At 43.5% G+C, this 21,918-nt stretch overlaps 1 protein-coding gene across 2 annotated transcripts; it reads right to left on the reverse strand.

Moving 5' to 3' along the window:
- Positions 1 to 2,802: 2,802 nt before the first annotated feature.
- PPP1R17 (protein phosphatase 1 regulatory subunit 17) lies at positions 2,803 to 21,488 on the reverse strand. Of its 2 annotated transcripts, none has more exons than XM_032865621.1 (5): positions 21,401 to 21,488; positions 15,636 to 15,742; positions 11,478 to 11,630; positions 9,808 to 9,960; positions 2,803 to 3,227 (listed from the first exon to the last, which is right to left on the reverse strand). In XM_032865621.1, the coding sequence occupies exons 2-5, from the start codon at positions 15,715 to 15,717 to the stop codon at positions 3,148 to 3,150; spliced, it is 468 nt and encodes a 155-aa protein (XP_032721512.1). In that variant the 5' UTR covers positions 15,718 to 15,742; positions 21,401 to 21,488; the 3' UTR covers positions 2,803 to 3,147. The 2 variants fall into 2 exon arrangements, with proteins under 2 accessions (XP_032721512.1, XP_032721502.1); XM_032865611.1 differs by having other exon boundaries at positions 11,463 to 11,630.
- Between the last annotated feature and the right edge of the window lie 430 nt (positions 21,489 to 21,918).

Consider the following 21,918-nt stretch of genomic DNA (forward strand, 5'->3'; position numbering starts at 1 on the left):
GAATTCACTTCATCGGAGTTAAAAGGGAACACTGCTTGAGTCCTTTATGGTTCTATCCCCATCCTTCAGCACCAGATCCTTTTTGCCTCTCCTAGTTGATAATTAAACATGTGAAGGAGGCTGTGTGATCTCAGGCAATAGCTTTTAAAGAGGGTCTGGATTTCAAGAAAGGCACCAGTCCTGTTCTGGTTTTTGAACTTGAATTTTTTTTTAAAAATTTTTATTTTTTTAAAAGATTTTATTTATTTATTTGACAGAGAGAGGCAGCGAGAGAGGGAACGCAAACAGGGGGAGTGGGAGAGGGAGAAGCAGGCCCCCTGCTGAGCAGGGAGCCCGATGTAGGGCTTGATTCCAGGACTCTGGGATCCTGACCTGAGCCGAAGGCAGATGCTTAAAGACTGAGCCACCCAGGCTCCCCATCGTTGGTGCTTTTGAAAGAGAGCTAAGTGTCTCAGGTCTGGTGCCTCCTCATGTCAGGTAGCCTGGGGTTGGTGGATGCCTTTGGAAGGGACAAATGGCCAAATGGTTTGCCAGTTCTGTTGGGGTGCCTTTAATCTGGGCTTTCTTTCTGAATGGGCTCTAGTGTAATGCTTTTATTTTCTTAATTATATTTTGTTGCTGGTGGGAAGTTATTCACAATACACCAAGAACTATTTTCATCAGAATGTATCCTCATTATTAAGCCTCTACTTTACCCACCCAGAAAAAGGTCACATGGGTCAAGGAGAGTAAGGGAGATTAGACTTCAATCCAAATCACCCCTGTGATGTCCAGGGTTGGTTGGAAGTTTGCTTGTCTTTGTCCTCATTGCTTGGTAAATGCTCCTTGGCAGCTAGAACTGTTACTAAGGCCATTCCCAGAAAGAGGAGGGCTGGTCTTTCAGTTAAGCCTGCATGAGCCATGGTATCTCCTTATTAGAAGTCCTTCTTTAGGTGCTGAGTCTTCGGCTCAAATTCTATGTAACAGCTATGCATTTAATACCCAGGCAGTGGGGATTTGGCAATAGAAAAGGCTCTGAGAATCTCTTAAAATTATCCTGTGTTACAGATCAATCCATTTTTTTTTCCACTTACGAAGCCCTTTGCCATACATTATCTCATTTAATTCTCAAACCATCAAGAAAACAAAATAGGGATTATTATTTTCATTTTCAAGATAAAGACACAGAGATCTCTGACACTTGCTCAGTGTCACACTGTTGGGATCGGAGCCCAAGGCCTTCGTCTCTGCAATGGTCAGTCTGCTCTCCTCACCACCCAGACCTCAGGATCAGGTTGGGCTTTCCCAGTCTGGCCGTGAGTTTATCGAGTATGTTCTGCAGTCATGGCCACAGGGATGCACCGGGCTTATCAGCAAATCTGACAGCACAAGACTGCCTCTGGGTTTTTCTAGGCAGAATCCCTTGGTAAAAATTGCTTCCGGTGGTGATATAATCTAACCCTATTCTGTGCATTAACTGCCTTAGGCTTTTTTAAAGAATTTATGGTGGCTGTTGCACTGCTTACACCTAAACCAGTAGCCTGAACACCCCCTGACACGGTGACTGAGGCCACTGAAAGTGAAAGGGGAGCCCTGGGATCAAAGAGGTGAGAGATCAGGGGGAACACCAAGCCTTCACCAGAGGCTCCAAACCCAAATGTGAAGGCTGGTCGGTGAAGTCAGCGGGTGACGTAATCCAGCGGGGGCAGAGGGCGAGTCAAATGTGCGCTCCTTATGAAAGGGTGTCCGGTGCCCAGCATCAGCTGACAGGTGTCATGCTTCTAATCAGGCCCAAGGTTGTCAGATCTTGTGGTGTTTTTCTAAGAGGATCTGGAAATCTAGAATCTGATGCAAATTCTCCTGATTGGATTGTTAAATATTAATAGCGGATTCGAACCTTGTTAAGCCCAGGTGGGTCAAAAGCAAACAAATCAATCCTGTGACTCTCTTTTGCAAACTCTTCTCTTTATATTTGCAAGTAAATAATTTTTAGAAGAAATGCACCAGGACAGAAAGATGTGGTCAGAAGCATTTTTATTTTCAGAAGTGTCCTGCATCTTTTCCACATTTGTGAGAAAGCCTCTTGGAGCCAGGGTGTGGACAGAGCTTGGAAATGACCATTTTTAGGCAAGATATGTTTGAATAGGCCCCTTTCTACTTTTGAACAACAATTTTTGCCTTTCCCTATGTCTGTTGTCTGTTGGATGATGCAAAGTCTCCCTACAGCTGCCACAGACAGCAGGCTGGAGCAGAGGTTCTGTACAGACCCCTGCTCAGGAGCGAACACTACATCTTTCCTTCCCATCCAAGAAAGCATGGGGGGCCTACATAAGTGAGAATGCTAAACATATGGGAGTGGACTTCCACTGGCCTTAATTAATTTTTTAAAAGTAAATTCATCACAAATAATATTCTATCATTAGCAATGGTTCACGTGTGACCAACTCACAAATCTCAGGACAACGTGGTTAAGAGATGTTTCAAAAAATAAAAATAAATAGGATATGTTGCTAAGCTTCTCAGTAGACCAGCACTCCCTATATCTCTGGCATTTTCAGCCAATGCATGATTTCAGCCAATACGGTGACGCCCCTGGTTCACTCACCGTTATGGGATTGGTTACAAGGACCTTGGAAATGTCACCAGAGACACTTGGACTCTTGAGGAAAGACAAAAGAGATAAAAGACCATGTTCTCCAAAGCAATCAGTGAGTCTGCACCCAAACATTCTCGGCTCTCTAACTGGCAACAGGCTGTCTGCACTTGAACTGCTGTTTGGATAATGTGAAGTCAAGACCTGCCCACCAGCATAAACCAAGAAAAGCATTTCCATGCTGTTCGTATTCTTTGCTCCATGGATTGATCCAGAAGATGCAGAAACCGAACACTAGAGCTTCCCTGTTACCTCCTAATTTAGAATGATCTGTTCCCTTTTCAACTGCCTCAGAAAATGAAAATTCAAGAGGTGGGAATAGAAACTAGATTCAAGAAAGAGGAGCGAGACAAAGAGGACCTGGCAATCTGATACAGCGTGCCTCTTGGGGGAAAGTTGTCTGGATCTCAAAGGCGGACTATCACAAAATGAGAGCAAAAGCAAGTCTATTTTTTTCTAGGTTGCCACCGGGAACCAATCTAACCTATTTACAAGTGGTCTCAGGGGAACTCTCTTTAAATAGCTATCTTGTCACCATCCTTTTCGTCATCTTCCATGATCACTTTGGGTCTCTCGTCTCTGAGCAGTGTCACACCTGCAAAACAAAGCACCGATCTGCGATTAAGTGCCTCTAATGAAAATATTAGACAACCTTCCAGCACAGACACAGAGCACAAGAGCATGGCAACCCAGAAATCCCTTAGCGTCTGCGGAGCTAAGTGTTAAAGGTGCTGCCTGAGTCAGGGCTCTGGGTGCCTTACTTGGCCTGCCCAGAGGAGCTGTGACTCAATGAGCCACCATTCTGGTGACCAGGAGATGCTTGACCTGGGAGTCAGAGGCAACGTTGACCTCCCAGTCCACGGTCTGCATTTAAGCTTGCAGACCAGGAAGACGAGAGGCAAACAGGCTTTGGAATCCACCTGCTTTGGACCTCTCATTCTGCCACTCATCCAGTCTGGGTTGGGCCAGATAACACTTTCACACTTGAATTTTCTTGGATAGAAAAGGAGTGCCCTGATACTTATGTAAAGGGTTATTGTGCCACCTGAACGAGATACATAGACAGTGTTGAGCCACACCTGTGAGCCCGAGTCCCCTTCTCCTTTCCCTTCACATGGGCTAGTTCAGTTCCCCTTTCAAAGGAATGGGTCAGCAGCAGGAAGTCAGAATTAAATATGTTCTTCTAACACCTGGGGAAAAGATTGAGCTGGGGCTCTGGACATGTCATTCCTAAATGTCAGGACTGGTGGGTGATAAAGTTTACATGGTTCAGAGCAAAAGGAGAAGTTCAAGGAAGCGCAGTGAGTGCTCATAAAGTTCTGTGGCTATAATTTGAAAAGGTTGTTCTTCGTTTTTATTTGATTTTCTTCTTTGGGAATGAAAATATCCTTTCTTTTTGGAAATTTTAGGAGCATCAGATGGTTGTTTTTTTAGTAGTCTTACTAGGCAAAATTCAAAACTCTCCCTGTGTTGGGCTCCAATATAGTTTATGTTTTAAAAGTTTACCAGTTGTTGGAATTCAGAGGACTGAGCACAGTTTTCTGGACTGATCAGCCCAGTGAAGACCACCCAAGGAGGCTGGGTGGTTCTGCTCATCCTGTAAATTATGAAGTAGGGCCATTTTAATAAAAAGACAAAGGAAGCTATGATTCAAGGCGAGTCCTCCATGATTTCTGTCATCCTCTCCTGGCAACCACCACTGCCTTGCATTGCCCCCACATTCTCACAATTAGAGACCTTTCCATTCATTAAGCATTTTACAAAGATCTAAACATGAGGGTAGAAAGCTGTGCACCACAAGAGGCCTTTCTACAACACTGGACTCCATTCAAGAGTGGCAAATTAATGAAAACTATGTGTTGATCTTAATGACTATTCATTTGATTCAGTTCCTAGTTTGTTCATATGGGTTCTTTACCAATTAGCTGATATTTATTGGAGGAGAAAAACAATTTCAAGAGTCTGGTTAAAACTGAGGATTTTGCATAAATCACTTACGAAACACAGTGGGAGATATTTTCTCTTCTACCAGCTGCAAGGAGGTTTGGATTTTTATTTGGAATTAAGGCTATCATGGTAGGAGAACAGAAGTAAACTAATGCTAAGTCCCCAACCTTTCCATCCTGATTTCCTTGATATCTTTTCACATTAAGCCAGATTTGAGTTGATTCAAAGTGGGGAAGAGTATTTAAATTGCCAGATCCCAGGGCACTTGGTTGGCTCGCATGGTTAAGCATCTGCCTTCAACTCAGGTCACTGTCTCTGGGTCTTGGGATAGAGCCTCATGTAGGGCTCCCAGCTCAGCGGGGAGTCTGCCTCTCCCTCTCCCTCTCCCCCTGCCCATGCTCTCTCTCTCTCTCTGTATCTCTCTGTCTCAAATGAATAAATAAAATCTTAAGAAAAATAAATTTCCAGATCCCAGTCAAATTTCTGATTATTTGGGGTATTGTTGAAACCTAGTCAGATGAGCATCTGGGCCAAAAAAAAAAAAAAAAAAAAGTCCTAGGATTTCAGGGAAGGGAGGAGCCTGTTTAGTCATCAAGGTCAGCCCTTCCCAGAGTAGGCTAGGCTTTCCACAGGGACACAGGAGGTGATTTCAAGTGGAAAGTGAACTAGCATTTGTATTGGTAGAATTAAGCATTCTTTTTAGAGGCTGAAATCAGTGACTCCTTTGTCATCAATACATTTTTATTCTTGATGCTTCAGATCTTCGACTTTGTTCCTTTGAAGATGAATGAGGTTGATATACACTAAGGTCTGATTACCTTAGTCCTGATCCTCTGTTCTGTGGGAAGCAGAGATGTGTCATTGAAGGAATGTACACTAGAGCCAGAAAGCTTTGCCCTCCTTGGCTGTCATTTGACTTTAAGAAAGTCACTTAACCTGTCTGAGTCTCAGTTTATTCATCTGCGAAACTGGAGAAAAAAAATAAATCCTATCTCCCCCAGGGGGTGACGCTGCCTGGTAGACATAGACCAACATTCTTCAATGCTTCCAACACACTTTTACATGAACCTCCAGTAAAGCATGTTTCACACTGCAGGAATCACTGGGCAATACAACCATCTCCCCTACCGAACCCTGAGGTTCTTAAAGGATATTCTAGCATCTAGTGCAAGGGTTAGGGTACAGTAGGGGTTTGGAAAATGTCAGTTTCTACCCTTCCACTCTCTGTGGAGGAGAGTTTATGGAACTTGGCTGTTTGTTAGAACCTGGTATGTTTTTAAGGCCAAAGCTTTCAGTCCCAGGTCTCTAAGGGTCAAGAGTTAGCCTTGTAGCAAGCTGTTTTAGGCCATGATCCCATTCAGAGCTGGTCACCTGCATTACAGATGTATGCCTCTGATCTAGGGAGCTGGGGCTAAGACACCTCCTATCCTGGCAAGCCACAGCAAAGAGAACACTCGATTCCCAGCAGGACAGAGGAGGTGTCACTTTCAAAGGACACAACAGTCCCCTTTCACCAAGTATATTATTGAGCTTTGATTTCCAAATATTCATAGCTCATGGGACAATTTTCCAAAAAGCTTCTTTTCAATGCTTCTGGCCTCATGATTCTTTACTTTCTCTGGTTCCCTTTGCCACAGAGCTTAACTAAAGACTTCTTTTTCCTTTAAGCAGGTCTCAGCTACTTAGATCTTACTAATCATAACCCAGTGAACCCTGCCATGTAGTCGCCAAGATGGGGGGCCCTGGCAAATGTGGGCCAAGTTGGGAACAAACGTTAGGTTGGCAAGGAAGCCGGAGATGACTTCTCACTGAGGAGTTGCCTGGCAGTTGGAACCTGTCAAATAAGCTCATTAACCTAGGGGAATGAAGGTAGTTAGCAAGAGATTTAGAAGAGAGAGATAATCCTTGTCCAGTCTTCACTTGCCAAGGGCTAATGAGAGGAGATGTCTCCAGAGTGCATTTGTCTGTGAGTTCCTCTCAACACCCTTATTAGAACCAATATGAGTCTCTCTGAACATCTGCCGAAGGCTCTATCCTTATCAGCTTAACTAGCATTTCGATTACTGCCAAATCTTTAGATACTAAAAGGCTCTTCAAAAATAAAGTGCTTCAGCTAATATGCTAATAAAAGCTAGAGTCATAGAACACCATCTATAATTGCAAATACAACACAGAGATTTGCTGATTCAAGGAATTCCATAATGTGTATAGAGTCCATGAATATACAGCCTCCCTCTCCAACTCTGTGTGCTTTGCCTTGTTTAAGAAACATTTTTTTTTATTCAACTAGGAAGCTGCTCTCCTAAGATGTAGATATTGGGATGCAGGCAGCATCCACGGCCAGATAAATAGGGCTCAACATTCTAGGAAGTCCCTTGAATCAGTGGGTTTATATGGAAAGGTAAAACACTGTGGCTAGGAACATTCTTACCTTTAGAAATGATTTGAGTAATCTCAAGGAATATAAGGCTGAGGGGAATGGAAGGAAACTGACATTTACTGAGGACATTCAAAAATCCAGTATCTGTGCTAAGTGCTTTATGTGCTTTATTTAATTATGTTAACAATCCTGGGAGACAGATTTTATGGTCCTCCTTTCAGAGAAGGATGAAATGAAGGAGGCTCTTTTGTTTATGCTAGTTGCCCAGGGTCACAAAGCTAGAATGATCAGAACCAGAGATCAAACTTAAACCTTCTTGCTGTGTGCTAAGGTGACTCTCTGCCCATAAATATTTTTGTTCCACTACCAAGTCTTCCCCTAGGAGGACTTCAACAAAAACAAATGCAAAAATAGGTAAAAAATAAAATCTCCCAATGAAGAACTTGCAACTGCAGAATTGCGATTCCAAATAGAATATCAAATCAACAGATACTTATTGAGCATTGTTATATAGAAGGGACCGGACTAGATATCAAGGTCAATACTAGCACAGTTCTCATGAATTCATCAAATGTAAGTCAACGTTAAGGACAGCTATGATAATGGCAGCAAGAGCCATGAAGACCATACTGAAACAGATGACAAAAATCTTGGTATTTGCATGCTCATGTCTACCACAGAGTTAGTTGAGAATGGAAAGGATTCATTTTGGACTTGGAGGAGTCTGTTAGCAGAGGCTCTGAACTGGTTGAGTCTTGAAAGGTGACTGGAACCAGGACAGAAGCAGAGCTTAGGGGGGAAATGTGTGGTGTGTCGGAGGATCAGTGCGGGTAGGAATGTATGTCGCTTATGAGAAGCGTGTTTGAGGCAGTTCAGATCCTGCCACTTGGTCCTCAGTCCATTTCTCCAGAGAAGTGCCTCCTCAGGCCCCATGCCTCTTTGCCTGGATCTGCTCCACAGAAATCAGCAACCTTGTCTGCACCCCTGACTGCCTATTCATGATGTCTTCTTCTTAGTCTTCTTTCATTTTTTTCTTTATTAAATAAAATAATTAGCAAACATAGTTCTATAACACAAAATCTCATCTCCTCCCAAAGTGTCCCTTCTCGAGTGCCATAGTGCTGAAAGTCCCAACTATACCACAGTACAGTGAGAAACTGCCCACAGGAGGCACAGACCTGGCTTAGAGCTTCAGCTCTGCCACTCATTGCGTTTGATCTTGAACATAATTTGGTCCATTTATCTGTCCACCTAATCATCTCATCATCAATCCAACCAATCAGCCAAGAAGCTATCCATCCATCAATGCCATCTTTCAGTTTCTTTATCTGTAAAGGGAGTTAATAGCTACTTTTCTTGCGTTATTTAGCTGATTTTAAAAAATCCATGAGACATACCAAACTCAGTATCTAATATTTAGTAGGGTCTCAATAAACATGAGTACATTTTCTTCTCTGCCACCTCCCTCTAAATATCTATATAAAACTCACACACATGCACACACATACTCACTCTCAGTCTAATGATCTAATCATGAGTGTACATGTCTTATTCCCTAACCTCCCCATAAAATTGTCAGGGAGAAGACTACACTTCACATACTGGCTGCTGTATATAGCCTTGGGCTGTGCACAGAGTTCGGCAAGATTTGGGGGTTTGATTCGACACATATTAATATAGCTCTCATGAAGACGATACTTTTGGGATTAAAAAAAAGTGATATCTTGCCATTTGCAACTGCATGGATGGAACTAGAGGGTATCATGCTAAGTGAAATAAGTCAATCAGAGAAAGACAATTATCATATGATTTCACTTCTACATGGAATTTAAGAAACAAAACAGAGAATCATAGGGAAAGAGAGGGAAAAATAAAACAAGACAAAATCAGAGAGGGAGATAAACCATAAGAGACTCTTAATCATAGGAAACAAACTGAGGGGTGCTGGAGGGAAGGGGGGTGGAGGGATGCAGTAACTGGGTGATGGACACTAAGGAGGCATGTGATGTATGAGCACTGGGTATTATACAAGATTGATGAATCATTGAACTCTACCTTTGAAGCTAATAATACATTATATGATCATTAATTGAACTTAAATAAAATAAAATTTAAAAAATAAAATAAGTTAACTTTATTATGGGAGTTTTCAAAATAGAACTATGTATTTAATACTTGTTAACATTCTGTCATTTTTGTTTTATCTAATTGTCTTTATTTTTGAGTATTGTAAAGCAAACTCCCTCTAACATTTCCATATATAGCTCTAACACTAAAAGCTTTTTAAAACAGTAACTAAACTGCCATTATCATACCAGAAAAAATTAACAATAAATACACAATTTCATCTAAAAAAAAAAAAGATGATACTTTCAGGAATCATTTCTAGAGTTTGCTACTAAAGGTAGCTCTCACTATTTCTACGCCTCACTTTCTCTCTCTCTCTCTCTCTCTGTCTCTCACAGTGAAGATCTGGTCAATACATCCAGCCAGGTGTCGGGAGAATCAGCCAACATTTGTAGGATGCATGATCCATGGAAGGCTGGGGAGGAGGAGATTTCAACTCTTTTCAAGGACCCACTGACATTTCTATTTCATTGGCTCAGTGGACCTGCCCAGATCTGCTGAAGCACAAGGAATGCTCTGAAACCCCCCACCCCAGTTCCAAGTCAGTCCTTGGGGAGCTGCCAGAGAAAGTAAGCCTGAAAGGCAGCAGTAAACTCTGCTACCCCCACAGAGTGCTTCTGGGTGACACAGGACAGAGGCCATGCCCGTGGTACCTCCAGATGGCAGGGCTCCTGAGCTGTTCCCATCACCCCCTGCAAATGCCTTGCATCAGCTCTTTTACCTGCTGCAAAGGGGGACACATGCAGGGCAGGTGTGTCTTTTCTCCTTGGTTTTTTCGGTTCCAGGTCAGTGTTATGAAGAGCTGGACTCATCTTGCCTGTTGGGTGTCTCTCCTGAATGTCGTATCTCTTAATTAAGTGTTCTGAAAGCACACCTGCATGGTTAGGGGAACAGAGGGAGAAACACGGTCAAATACGTCTATCCTGGGATGCCTGGGTGGTTCAGCAGGTTAAAGCCTCTGCCTTTGGCTCAAGTCATGATCCCAGGGTCCTGGGATCGAGCCCCGCATCGGGCTCTCTGCTCGGCAGGGAGCCTGCTTCCCTTCCTCTCTCTCTGCCTGTCTCTCTGCCTACTTGTGATCTCTGTCTGTCAAATAAATAAATAAATAAAATAAAAATAATACAGCTATCCTGATACGTAAGGACGATGCATGCATATTTGCACATATCCCTAGTGATGGTAGTCAACATAGCTTTTCAAACTTATTTTAACAAGAACTTTTTTTATATTAGAAATTCACATCTATTGAATCTATGATACAAAGGGTTTTGCATGCCTGATTTTATTTTAGCCTCACAAAACCTGGAGGAATTTAATATTACTACCACTATCACCTATCTGGGGAAGGCGAGGCAAAGCAAACACGCCCACAGTGACACAGCTTGTAGGGGGCCAAGCCAGGAAGCCAGCCCAGGTCTGTCCTCCTCCGAGGTCCATCCTCGTGAGGGTGGTGGATCATTTGCTTCTCTGTAAGCCATATGCTCGGCTCTTCAGTGACCTCCCTGCCTTCTCACTTCTCCCACACATGGCATTTCTCTCCATCATTTACAAACTCCCTGAAAATAGCCTCTTCTATATAACTTTCCACAATCCACTGCCCAGGCTGAACTCCTGAGGTCCTTCTGGAAGGACGTCATTACAGCCTTACAGCTTACTGCATATTTCAGCCATTTGTGTGTTTCCATTATTTCTCAGAGGACTGACAGTTCCTTCTCAGGAAGCTCTGTGTTCCATTTGTTTTGTCTCCCTCCAAGTGGCTTGTGAGTGGAGAGAACATTACATCAGTGGCCCAGAGGGAAGGAGAGAAGGAAATAAGAACACACAAAACTCTGGGGAAACGAGAGAGTCACACATCACACATGAGGTTGTTACAGAGACATGTTGGCTGTTCCCCAGACCATTTTGCTTTTCTCCTGGGCACACAGCTGGGCGACATCTCTCTGCTGCCCTCGCAGTCAGGGGACATTTGTGGGTCACTTTCGGGTGGGCCAGCCTTCCAGTCTATTCTGCCCCTCCCCCCAACCCCGCCACCTCTCCTACTTCCTTCGTCCCCCTGCCTGCCAGATGCTGATGCTCATGGTGACTTTGAATGCCATGTGCCAGTGATGTCCGAACTCTCATCAGCTGGAGTCCCTGAATTACCATTTGGAGCAGAACCTGCCTCCCCAGCTCGCACTACTGATGAGTGAAAAAAACCCTTGCGTTGTACCGCTAACATTTTGGAATTCGTTTTCTATAGCAGCTGGCCATATTGTAACGAAGATAGGTGCAGGGATAGTACCAGTGATTTAAAAACACCCAAATAGGTAAGGAAATTTTTCTAAGATCAATGTGATCTAGTGGTAGTGGTTCCCCCTCACAGACATGCAAACCGACCTTGTTGTCCATTACCTGGTATAAAAGGTGGGATGTGCAATGCTGGTGTATCTTTTCTCCTTGGCTTCTTTTGGTCTAACTCAACATTCAGGGCAACCTGTGCATTTTTTCCCTTTCTTGGCTTCTTTTTGAGATCACAGTCTTTAATGAGCTGGTCTGAAAGGTCATCTGATTTTGATAGGATGCAAAGAAAAAAAAAGAATATAACATGAGTAAGGTTTACACACAAACTGGTTGGTTTCCAATTACTTGTAGAAGCCATTTGGTCTGAAAAAGAAAAGGATTTATATATTTTGGGCTAGTCTACAGAGGACCTTCATAGTCTTGCACAAATATATAGAATTAGACAGAAAACTGGAATCGTCTATGAGACTCCAAATGACGAGAGCTCTAGGGGCTGGACAATCAAAGCAAAGAAGAACAGTTAGGCAAGTCAGAGTGGGCTTGAGTTAAATTTCTCATAGAATAGGTTCTCTGTGCTAAATGCCCTTTAATATCCTTTGTTCAAGGCTTGCTCTCTTGAAGACTGCATGGGCTGGTGCAGAGCCATGCATGCTCTTTAGTCTTTGGGGAAGGTTCTCTGCAAATTCCTCACCTGCCTTCATTTCTGGGGCCAGCCGGGTCACACTGACCATTCACACTTGCCTTCAGCATTGGTCTCTTCATTCACTTCCCCCCTGGCTTTGCAATTCTCCCATTTGCCCATCCTCACTCCAGGTCCTCTTGTCTTCTTACTCAGCTCTTTACCTTCCTCCGTGCCCAGAGCTCATGAAGCTTGGATTCTGCATCATATCCATCAGATGTCAGTGTGTGCGATAAGTCCAATCTGATCACTCCTCGCCCATGAGAGTATGTTCTCTGCTCCATCCAACTCCTCAATGCTTTGGGTGATGGCGTGCTTCTTTGAGCGTCTCTGTCATTGTTCTAGACAATGACACTTTTTATTTTTTTAAATTTCTTTTCTGCGTAACAGTATTCATTGTTTTTGCACCACACCTAGTGCTCCATGCAATATGTGCCCTCCTTAATACCCACCCTGGCTCCCCCAACCTCCCATCCCCCACCCCTTCAGAACCCTCAGGTTGTTTTTCGGAGTCCATAGTCTCTCATGGTTCACCTCCCCTTCCAATTTCCCTCAACTCGCTTCTCCTCTCCATCTCCCCATGTCCTCCATGTTAACAATGACACTTGTTTAATCTATCATGGTTTATCTCCTGCTCTTGATGGAGCCTTCTTGGAGATTAAGGATTATATCCTTTTGATAATTTAATTCTTAATTGCCTCTCCCTCCCATAAATGCGTCTTGAATGGATAAGTGGTATGGACTTATCTGAGTTCAATTGCGGACTCTGTCACTTACTAGTTCTGAGAACTTGGCCCTTAATTTCTAGGAACTTTAATATTGTCTCAACTTCTTAAGTGGGGATAATTTTAAATCAGTGTGTGTGTCTTTGTGTGTGTGTGTGTGTGTATGTGTATGACAGAGACAGAGAGAGATGACTACATTTGGTAAATGTTGAAAAGCAGTTGTTACATTTGATATATTTTAGATCCTCAAGAGAATGTTCACTCTGGTCATTGCTCACCCTCTAACCTTCTACAGGGTCCAAAGGAAGGTCGACCTCCCTGCCCTGTCTCCATAAGTCTTCCCAGTCTTAGGCATCCTTTCTCATTTTCTGGATATCTACAGGATTTTTGCTCATGTAGCACTTTTTCTGCATAAGTCTTCTCTGCCTTCTTTGATGACAGATATCTTGTATTTTATCCCCTTGAAAAAATTAATAAATATTTGTTGAATGTATGCTTGAATGAATGACCTCAAGCATGCTATGAATAAGGAGATAGTCCATTAAGGTTCAAAGAAGCCACAGACAATGAAGCTGTCTGCCTTCTCTGGAAACTCACTATGGTCTGGTTACCGTCTGGTACATCTACAACTGTGAATGAATTGGGGGAAATTTAGAGATTAACTCGATCTTTCCAGCCCCTTCTTCATTTCCTTCTTCCCCTCCTTTCTTTTTTTCTTGGTTCCTTTTTTTTTTAAAGATAGATTTATATTTTTATTTATTTAAAGATTTTATTTATTTATTTGACAGACAGAGAGCACAGGTAGGCAGAGTGCCAGGCAGAGGGAGAGGGAGAAGCAGGCTCTCTGCTGAGCAGGGAGCTTGATGCAGGGCTCGATCCCAGGATCCTGGGATCATGACCTGAGCTGAAGGCAGTTGCTTAACTTACTGAGTCACTCAGGTGCCCCAGGTTTATTTATTTGAGAGAGAGAGAGAGAGAGAGAGAGAGAGACAGAATGCATGAGCTTCGGGGAGGGACAGAGGGAGAGAATCTTTGAGTAGACTCCCTGCTGAGCGTTGAGCCCAATCCTGGGACCCCCGAGATCATGACCTGAGTAGAAATCAAAAGTCAGGTCCTTAACTGACTGAGTCACCCAAGTGCCCCTCTCTCTATTTCTTTTTATGAAAATATTCATGTCAGTGTCTTTAAAATATGGAGGATTAAATGTGTCAAACCTGTTCACTTCAGTTTTGTGGGTCTAGAGACAACCTGTGTCATTCATAATGTATTTATTTGACAAAAACTGATGAAGCTCGTCCTCTATGCCAGGCCTTGAGCAAGATTCTAGGACTAAAAAGACAAATAAGAAATAGTTCTTCTTTTGAAGTTGCTATGGTCTATTGGGCTTTATGTCTGGACAGTCCTTTGTTTTAGAAAACCCAATATACATGAGAAAACCACCATTAGAAATACTTAGTAACCACACATTATTATGCTTCCATCATCCAAAGATCACAGTACATAACCAAAAAATCAAACAACATGATTCTCTTCAGCCATATTTAATAGTAATAAATATTTCCTTTCTCCTAAAGGATTTGAATAAATCCATCCAATCATTTCAATTTAATAAACATTTATTGAGATCATACTGCATGTAAGGCACTGAACCATATGCTTTTAAGGTTACATATACAAGAAAAAAGAGGTGAGAGGGGAACTTAATTGAGTACTGCTTATATACTAGATGATTTCACATCCTTTAGTGTAAAAAATTCTTTATTTAACTTCAATTTCATCAACATACACTATATTATTATTTTCAGGGGTAGAATTTAGTGATTCATCAGTTGCATACAACACCCAGTACCCAGTGCTCATTCCATCAAGTGCCCCCCTTAATGCCCATCATCCCATCACCCCATCCCTAACCCTCCTCCCCTATGTTTCTTAAGGCCTGGCTGAAAATGCAACTTTAAAAAATTTATTGCCCCATAGCACAGTTAACTTCTCCCTGTATCATACATACCATAGACGTTTGTTGAACGAATACATATTGCTCAGAATGGGTGCTGCCCAGCTGTGGGGTCTCTGTAAGTACAGGCTGGATGTGGACCAGTCATGGGTCACCCTTCTACCCCAGGATACGACTCAATGCACAGTACAGGGAGCAAGAGATTTGCTACGATTTTGACTTTTACTTCCATTGCACTTTTTCCCCACTTTTGGAGAAATCCTAAACATAAACTATCTTGATGGCAAATGGGGAGAGGGGAGAGGCGGGGTGGGGGGGAGTCATAACCAGGCGAGACATAAACAAAGGCTATGAATATGCAAAAAGCCCATCCATCAAAAGTCTGAGTGTCTCATTTTTAGAAATGGGTAGAGGCAGAAGTGTTTCTGGTATTTTCATTACAAAGGTTATGCAAAAAGTCAGTTCTGGGAAGGAAACAGATTGACAATAAAGCAGAAAAAGGCTATTTAAAATTCTGTCTTGATAGGCAAAGAGAGATATTTGAAATATTTTATTGGCACGGCACATGGGGTGTAACTGTGCCGACAAATACTGGAAACAAACGTGCTGCCACGTTCCATTTATTGCCTCAAAAATGCTCTGCCTGGGACTCCATCAGACCCAAAAAAGAGGACAATGCCTTTTCTCGCTTTTTCTAACTCTAATGAACCTCTCTCTAGTGCCTCCACTAATATTTACATGGCAGACCCCACAGAGTCATGGCTATTTGCCTGTCCATCTGGTGTTGGTTGTCACCAGAAGGCCCGCATGATCAGGTTTCAGGGGGCCTCCCTCTGACATGCCTGAAAACCCAATGGCAGAGGCCCCTCCTTTCTGACTTCTGCTACTGCCATTCCCACTGGAGCTCTTACCTAAGTGGTCACAACGAGGGTCTAGCTTGTCCAGTCTGTCTTCTGAGAGCTCCAATGGCTGCATCTGCTCAGTGGACATCATCGAAGGAGGTGTTTCTTCTCCAGCACTACGGAAGCATAAGAAACAAGCCTACTAGTGTGTCCTCTGCTCATTTGTTCACTTGTGAAATAAGTATATTTATTGAGCACTTACTATTGTGTTTTCAATTTAATCCTATTTTTCAAATCTGCTTCTCTTACTTACCTACTAGAAGCTCTAACTTAAGATTTAAGTCAAAATAAGTGAAACAACACACACAAACACACATACACACACATGGATTTGTTGGTAATCGTCATGCATCAAATGTTCAATATTTATCTTCTTTCAGAAGCACTGTGGGAGTTTCAGAATGAATACTTGTCAATTCTGAATTAGAAATGAGTTAGCTGAGAATTACAGAAAATCTTGATTAACTCTTGCTTATATTTTTCTATTGAGTTCTGTGTAATAAGATTATGCCTTCTTCTCGGATGAAGAAACCAAGAATCAGAAAACACAATTAATTTGTTTAGTCACATAACTATTAAATAGCCAAGATCCAAGTTACTAAATAGCCTGGATCCAAATCTAGTTCTGAAGATTTCCAGTAGACACGCAAGACTCTCAGGCCGTGATTCCACTGAACATAAATTGAACCAAGCTTCTGGTTTTCTATCATTAAGTGCTATGTTTTATATGCACATGCGCATTAAATATATGTAGCATGTATGTAAATATTGCATTACACATATATAGCATGCAATGTACACTGTAAAATAACTACAAAGTAAAGAGATTTCCTCCCTATCCATATTCCAGGCGGTAAAGTCCTGGTAGGAAAAAAAATCTAACTCTTGAAATGGATCCTTATTATTTTCTCCTTAGAGAGTTCTGACATTAGAGCAAGTCTGCTCCCCCCATTTTTCCTAAACCACAAATCCATTGAACTTTCCAGAGCTATTAGTTGTAGCCCTTGTCCAGGAGGAGTGGAAATCCGGAATGGACATGTGTCAGGTCTGAATGAGAAATGCATTAGTTGAGACTTACAGAATTTGATTCTGTTTCTTTCTGATAATTTATTACTCATGTCCCATCATAATAAGAAGGCTTAGAGAGGAATAAGATTCAAATGACCCAAACTGATCCTTTTTTCTTAAGATTCCTGGATCACTGGTCTATGGATGAACACAGAGACCAGTGGTGTTAACATTTTGAGTAGAATGAGTTCAACTCCGTCGTCTTCTGAAGAATAAGCCAGTTTTCTCCAGGAAGCCTGGAGGGCCTCTCCCCCTACCAGCTGAGATCACTGCATAGCAGATGGAGCTGTTCATAGCTTCCTTGACCCTGGCTTTTAGTGTTACTCTGAGCACACTGATTGTACTGAGTGACTTTAGCATAAATCAATTCTGACCATTGCGTTAGTGTCTGTATAGAGACTGCCAGCTCCCCGGGAACAGAAGGAGGTATGTGGCTCACTTGGGAGGCTAGCTCCCACCTGCTTGAGTAGAGGGGGGAGCTATGGGACCATCAGTCCGGATGAGTGGGCTCAATGCTGAGGCCTCCAGGCGAAGTGACAGCCTCAAATACGGCCTGTGCACCTACTTAGCTATATCTTCCTCCTCTTTGGGCAGAAAATCAAGAGCTCTGTCCTTGACTTTGTGCTGAAAGTCACCCCACAGAGGACCTAGTCAAAAAATACTCATTCTCCAGAAAGTCAGCTGAGGCTCAAAAAGATTGAAGTCACCTAGTATTAGTGTCATGCTCAGAGTCAGAGTAATTGTTTGAACCCAGGCCTCCTGCCTTCTACTCTAGGTCCCATCTGGCAATGGTCCCCCTCTTGTTTTCTTCACCCACAGTCAGCTCTTCTTTGTACTTGGGTCATATGGCTTCTTCTGTGTGCCCAATAGTGGGTTATTTAATCTGAATCTGAGTTTTGAGTTCCAGTGGATCCAGGTAAAATTTCAACCCTCTACCTAAAAAACTGTATGACTTCGGTGAAGAAATCTTTGGGATGTAGTGAGGGTGAATGGAGCCCAATTACAATATAATCACATTTGCCCTTTCTTCTTACAAGCGACAGCCGCTGTGCTAGAATGAGTGAAAGCTAGTTAGCATCTTTGTGGTGCACCCATAGCTGGGCACCCAAGGACATGGGTCCCTTTCTGTCCCCCTATCCCATTCCTATCCTCCATTTTCCTATCCGTAAAATAGAGATATCAATATCTACCCCACCGAGTTACTCTAAGGGTTAACTAGAACAGCTCCCTGCTTTGTACACTGTGCGTACTCAGTCTATGACAGTCATTGTTCTGTAGCTGATGAAGTCCAGCTTGTATAAGCAAAAAGTACTAAAAATAATCGAATCTTTCATTTTCGTCTAGATACCAAACCACAGGAGAGCCAGGCTTCATTGGAGCAAAACAGCTTTCAGAGTACTGGACTTGAGAGAGAGAGAGAGAGAGAGAGAGAGAGGCGTCCCCCTAACAGGGGAGTCGTGCCAGTGTCCGAAGTCCCTGGACAAGGCAAGGACCCACGCTTTCCCCCCAAGATAGTACCTAGTGTCCACGGGGAAACAACAGTGGTTTAAACCAGTGTGATTGCAAGGGTGCCAGCAGTGGACTGCCCAGCCTCCGTGCGTTAGGGGGCTGAAAGATGGTTTTCAGATTGGGGCTTTTACAGCAAAAAAATACTCTGAGCTGGGCAAGGGTGTGTTTGCCCAGGGGATTAGAAGAGACTTTTATGGTGGATGATGTCATTAAGCTCTTCTGGGCAGAGAAGTTGCACACAGAGAAAGGAACAAATACGCAAGGAGATGGAGGTTTGGTGTAGTGTCACCTTAGTAACTGTCGCTTTACCTGCCTGTTGAGCGTTACTGTAAGATGACCCCGTCTCCCCACCCGCTCACCACTCCTCTCCTCAGGGAGAAGGGCTGCGCTTGGTGAGTGAAAACACTGTTAGACGTGAGCCAGTCTAATTCTTGAACTAAGAAATGGAATATTTGGGGGCCTCCTGGGTGGCTCAGTTGCTTAAGCATCTGCTTTCGGCTCAGGTCATGATCCCAGGGTTCTGGGATCCAGTCCTACATCAGGCTCCCTGCTCAGCGGGGAGCCTTTTTCTCCCTCTGCCTGCTGCTCCCCCTGCTTATGCTCTCTCTCTCTCTCTCTGGCAAATAAATGAACAAATCTTAAAAAAAAAAAAAAGAAATGGAATATTTCCACTTATGATTCCTGATCCTGCCCATGCTTTCCTTTCATTAATTTAGCCTCCCTACTCCATGCACTGGCCAGAGGACCCTGCTCTGGTCATTCTGCCTAGGAAGATTTCATCGTCTCCCTCAGCAGCTCTCTGTTCAGGAGCTTCTGAAATGCTGGCTCTTCTTGCATTCCTAAATTCCTGGTCCCTCAGGTGTTCAGATTCCAACCAGGGGGCTAGCCCCCCCCTTCCTTAAAGATTTTATTTATGTATTTGACAGAGAGAGAGAGAGATCACAAGTAGGCAGAGCAGCAGGCAGAGAGAAAGGGGGAAGCGGGGCTCAATCCCAGGACCCTGAGATCATGACCTGAGCAGAAGGCAGAGGCTTAACCCATTGAGCCACCCAGGCGCCCCAGTTTAGGGCCCTTCGTACGTGGTACCTTGTGGGGATTGCATGAACTGTTCTCTAGCACAAAGGTTTGCGACCCTTTAACCTTCTCTTGCGGTTTCTTGTGTGCCTGGTGAGATCTCTGGATTTTAACAATCACACAGTGACATATGTGGATGCCGTTGTGCTCCCCTCCCTCCCCTGGAAAACATGGGGCCATGTCAGCCATGGGAATCAGGAAATATTTCCTACATGACCCTCTTAAGAGGGGTCGCAGGAAACCCCACCGTCACACCCACTACTTCCATAGCAAAAATATGAACATGTGCACCAAATGCCATGAATAAAAACTACACCAAGGTTCATATCCTCTCAGCTCAGGTCTTGCTATCAGATACATTTATGTTGAGTTTAAGAACAATTAAGAACTTCTGGTCTTCAGAGTTTTTCAGATTTCTCAATTAGAGAATAAAGGATGGTGGGTCTGTATTAACTTTCTCGATGCCATTTGAGAGAATGAGGACGGCTTGGTGTAGCATGTGTAGGAGGGAAACCAAGCAATAGGCTTTCAGGGGTTTGAGGAGGTTTTCAGGACCCGATATTAAATATTAGCAACTTCCTCTTGCTAATTTTTACCTTCCTTTTCACAAGAGACAAAGCCCTTCTTCTCACAGAGAGACACTTGCAAATTCAAATACCACTGAGGGAGGGGCTACAGTAACTGACATCACACAACACACAGGTCACCTGTGCATTGAATGGCAAGAGTCACCCTTTCTTTTGAGAATAGGACCTGGAACACCAGGGACCTGGGAAGGAACTCCAGAAGAATGCAGAAGGACAGACAAGGCAGGGCGGCTGCTGAAGCTGAGGACAGTGTGGGGGGAGCCCACCTCCACCAGCACAGAGCCCGCTCCTGGTTTAGGGCAGGAGTGCCAGTTCCTCAGCTAAAAACATCCATCAGTTCAATCTGAGGTCGGAAGTGAGTCTGGGCATTTTGTCCTTCTTGATACCGAGTACGTTCCTTAGTTGGATGTTAGAATATGAAGTTTAACTCAAGGTCACTGACAGCAAGCATTTGGTGCAATATGGGATAGAAGCAAATATTTGATTACCTGTACCACTCTCTAGCTGGGTGAACTTGGAAAAGTGGTATGCCCTCCTGGAAACTTAGTTTCCACATCTGTAAAGTGGGCTGATGGTGGCTTTTCTCCAGGACTGAGAGTATTCACAATACACTGTGTGTAAGGTTCCAGCCCAGATCCCAGCACATGCTGACACTTCAAGAAGTGTAGGTTGCTTTGTTTGTTCTTTGCATCCTCCCTTTGTGATTATGACGTGTATATCTCAACTGAACCATTGGAACCATCTCCTTGCCCCATCTCTGGCCTTCTCTGAAGCTAGTAATGAGATTAGTGCGATCCAAGCTTCCAAGCTACAAACCAATGGGGGACACCCCCCCACCCTGCCCCACTTTCCAAGTTTGGCGAACGTGGTACTACTGATTGTCAGGAGCGAGCTGACACTTGGCTTAGTAGTAATGAAATTTCAAAAAATTCTAAAGAATTTCCCCAAAGTAATCAATTCTGGACTTACTCGATGGAATAAAAAGTTAGAAGGTTATGACCACAGTCCAATGTGGTGTCTGATGATGTACAATTCATATCCTTTGTCAAATCTCTTTTTAACTAGAGGATTGAATTCAGGTCAAAAAGTACTACATTTTAAAATCAAGTTTGTTCATTAAAAGACAAATGTGCAGTATTCCTCCTAGGAGTGACTCTTCCTTGAAGTAGGGCATGGAAAGGGTTTTTTACTAAGCACACTCTCCCCAGCCTCCTTCACCTTTTGAATACACAGATATACCAATGTTCCTCTGGAAACTTAGCAACTGAATTTGCGAAAATTCTGACTCTCACAGAATTCAGGATTCTACCTTCCTTAGAAAAAAATGTCTTGAGGGTGATAACTTTCCCTGTTCCCATCTAGCCCCAGCTTAGCCTTGCTCCAGAAAGCTCACTCCTGCCCCCACCCCCTACCCACCACCCTTGCTCCACCAGCTGCAGCCCTCTTTGTCCCAGCAACCATAAAGAACCTGTAACTTATTGGGAATTTGCTTTTCTTGCCATGAAAGTTCTTGGAGTAAAAATCGGAGGCACTTACCAATGAGTGCAGGCGCTGGGATGAGGCGAGAGATGGGGAGGGCAAGCCTTCTCCCTGAAGCTGGGCAGGCTTTTCTACAGCAGTGGCTGCTGCCGGGCTCCAGCTCCTCTTATCTAGGGACCAGCTGCTGCTGTTGCCATGGGGATGCTCCGTTTCACAGGCGCCAGGGCAAGGGGGATGGAGAGGGAAAGAGGACTGATCTCGCTGCCACTGTTCCCGACTGCAATAATTGTCCGTTTCAAAAACACAATATGGAGTTGTGCTTTGAGTACCTAGTTTGCAAGGCTGGAGAGATCCAGACAAGCCAGCTAGACACTTTAATCTCTGAAACCACCCTATGTAGTAAGGTTTTTGGTGCCTTTTTTGGGGGGAGGAGGGGGCTGATTTTGCAAATACAGTAGATGGGGCACAGTCAGATTAAGTGACTTGCCCAAAAGGTACCACAGCTGATTTTAATGCTTTAATCTACTTGAGTTTAAATTCCAAGTACTTTCACTCACCACCTGGGCCTCCTGGAG

This window comes from Lontra canadensis, unplaced genomic scaffold, assembly GCF_010015895.1.
Source record: "Lontra canadensis isolate GAN:19392208 unplaced genomic scaffold, GSC_riverotter_1.0 scaffold2, whole genome shotgun sequence".
NCBI lineage: Eukaryota > Metazoa > Chordata > Mammalia > Carnivora > Mustelidae > Lontra > Lontra canadensis.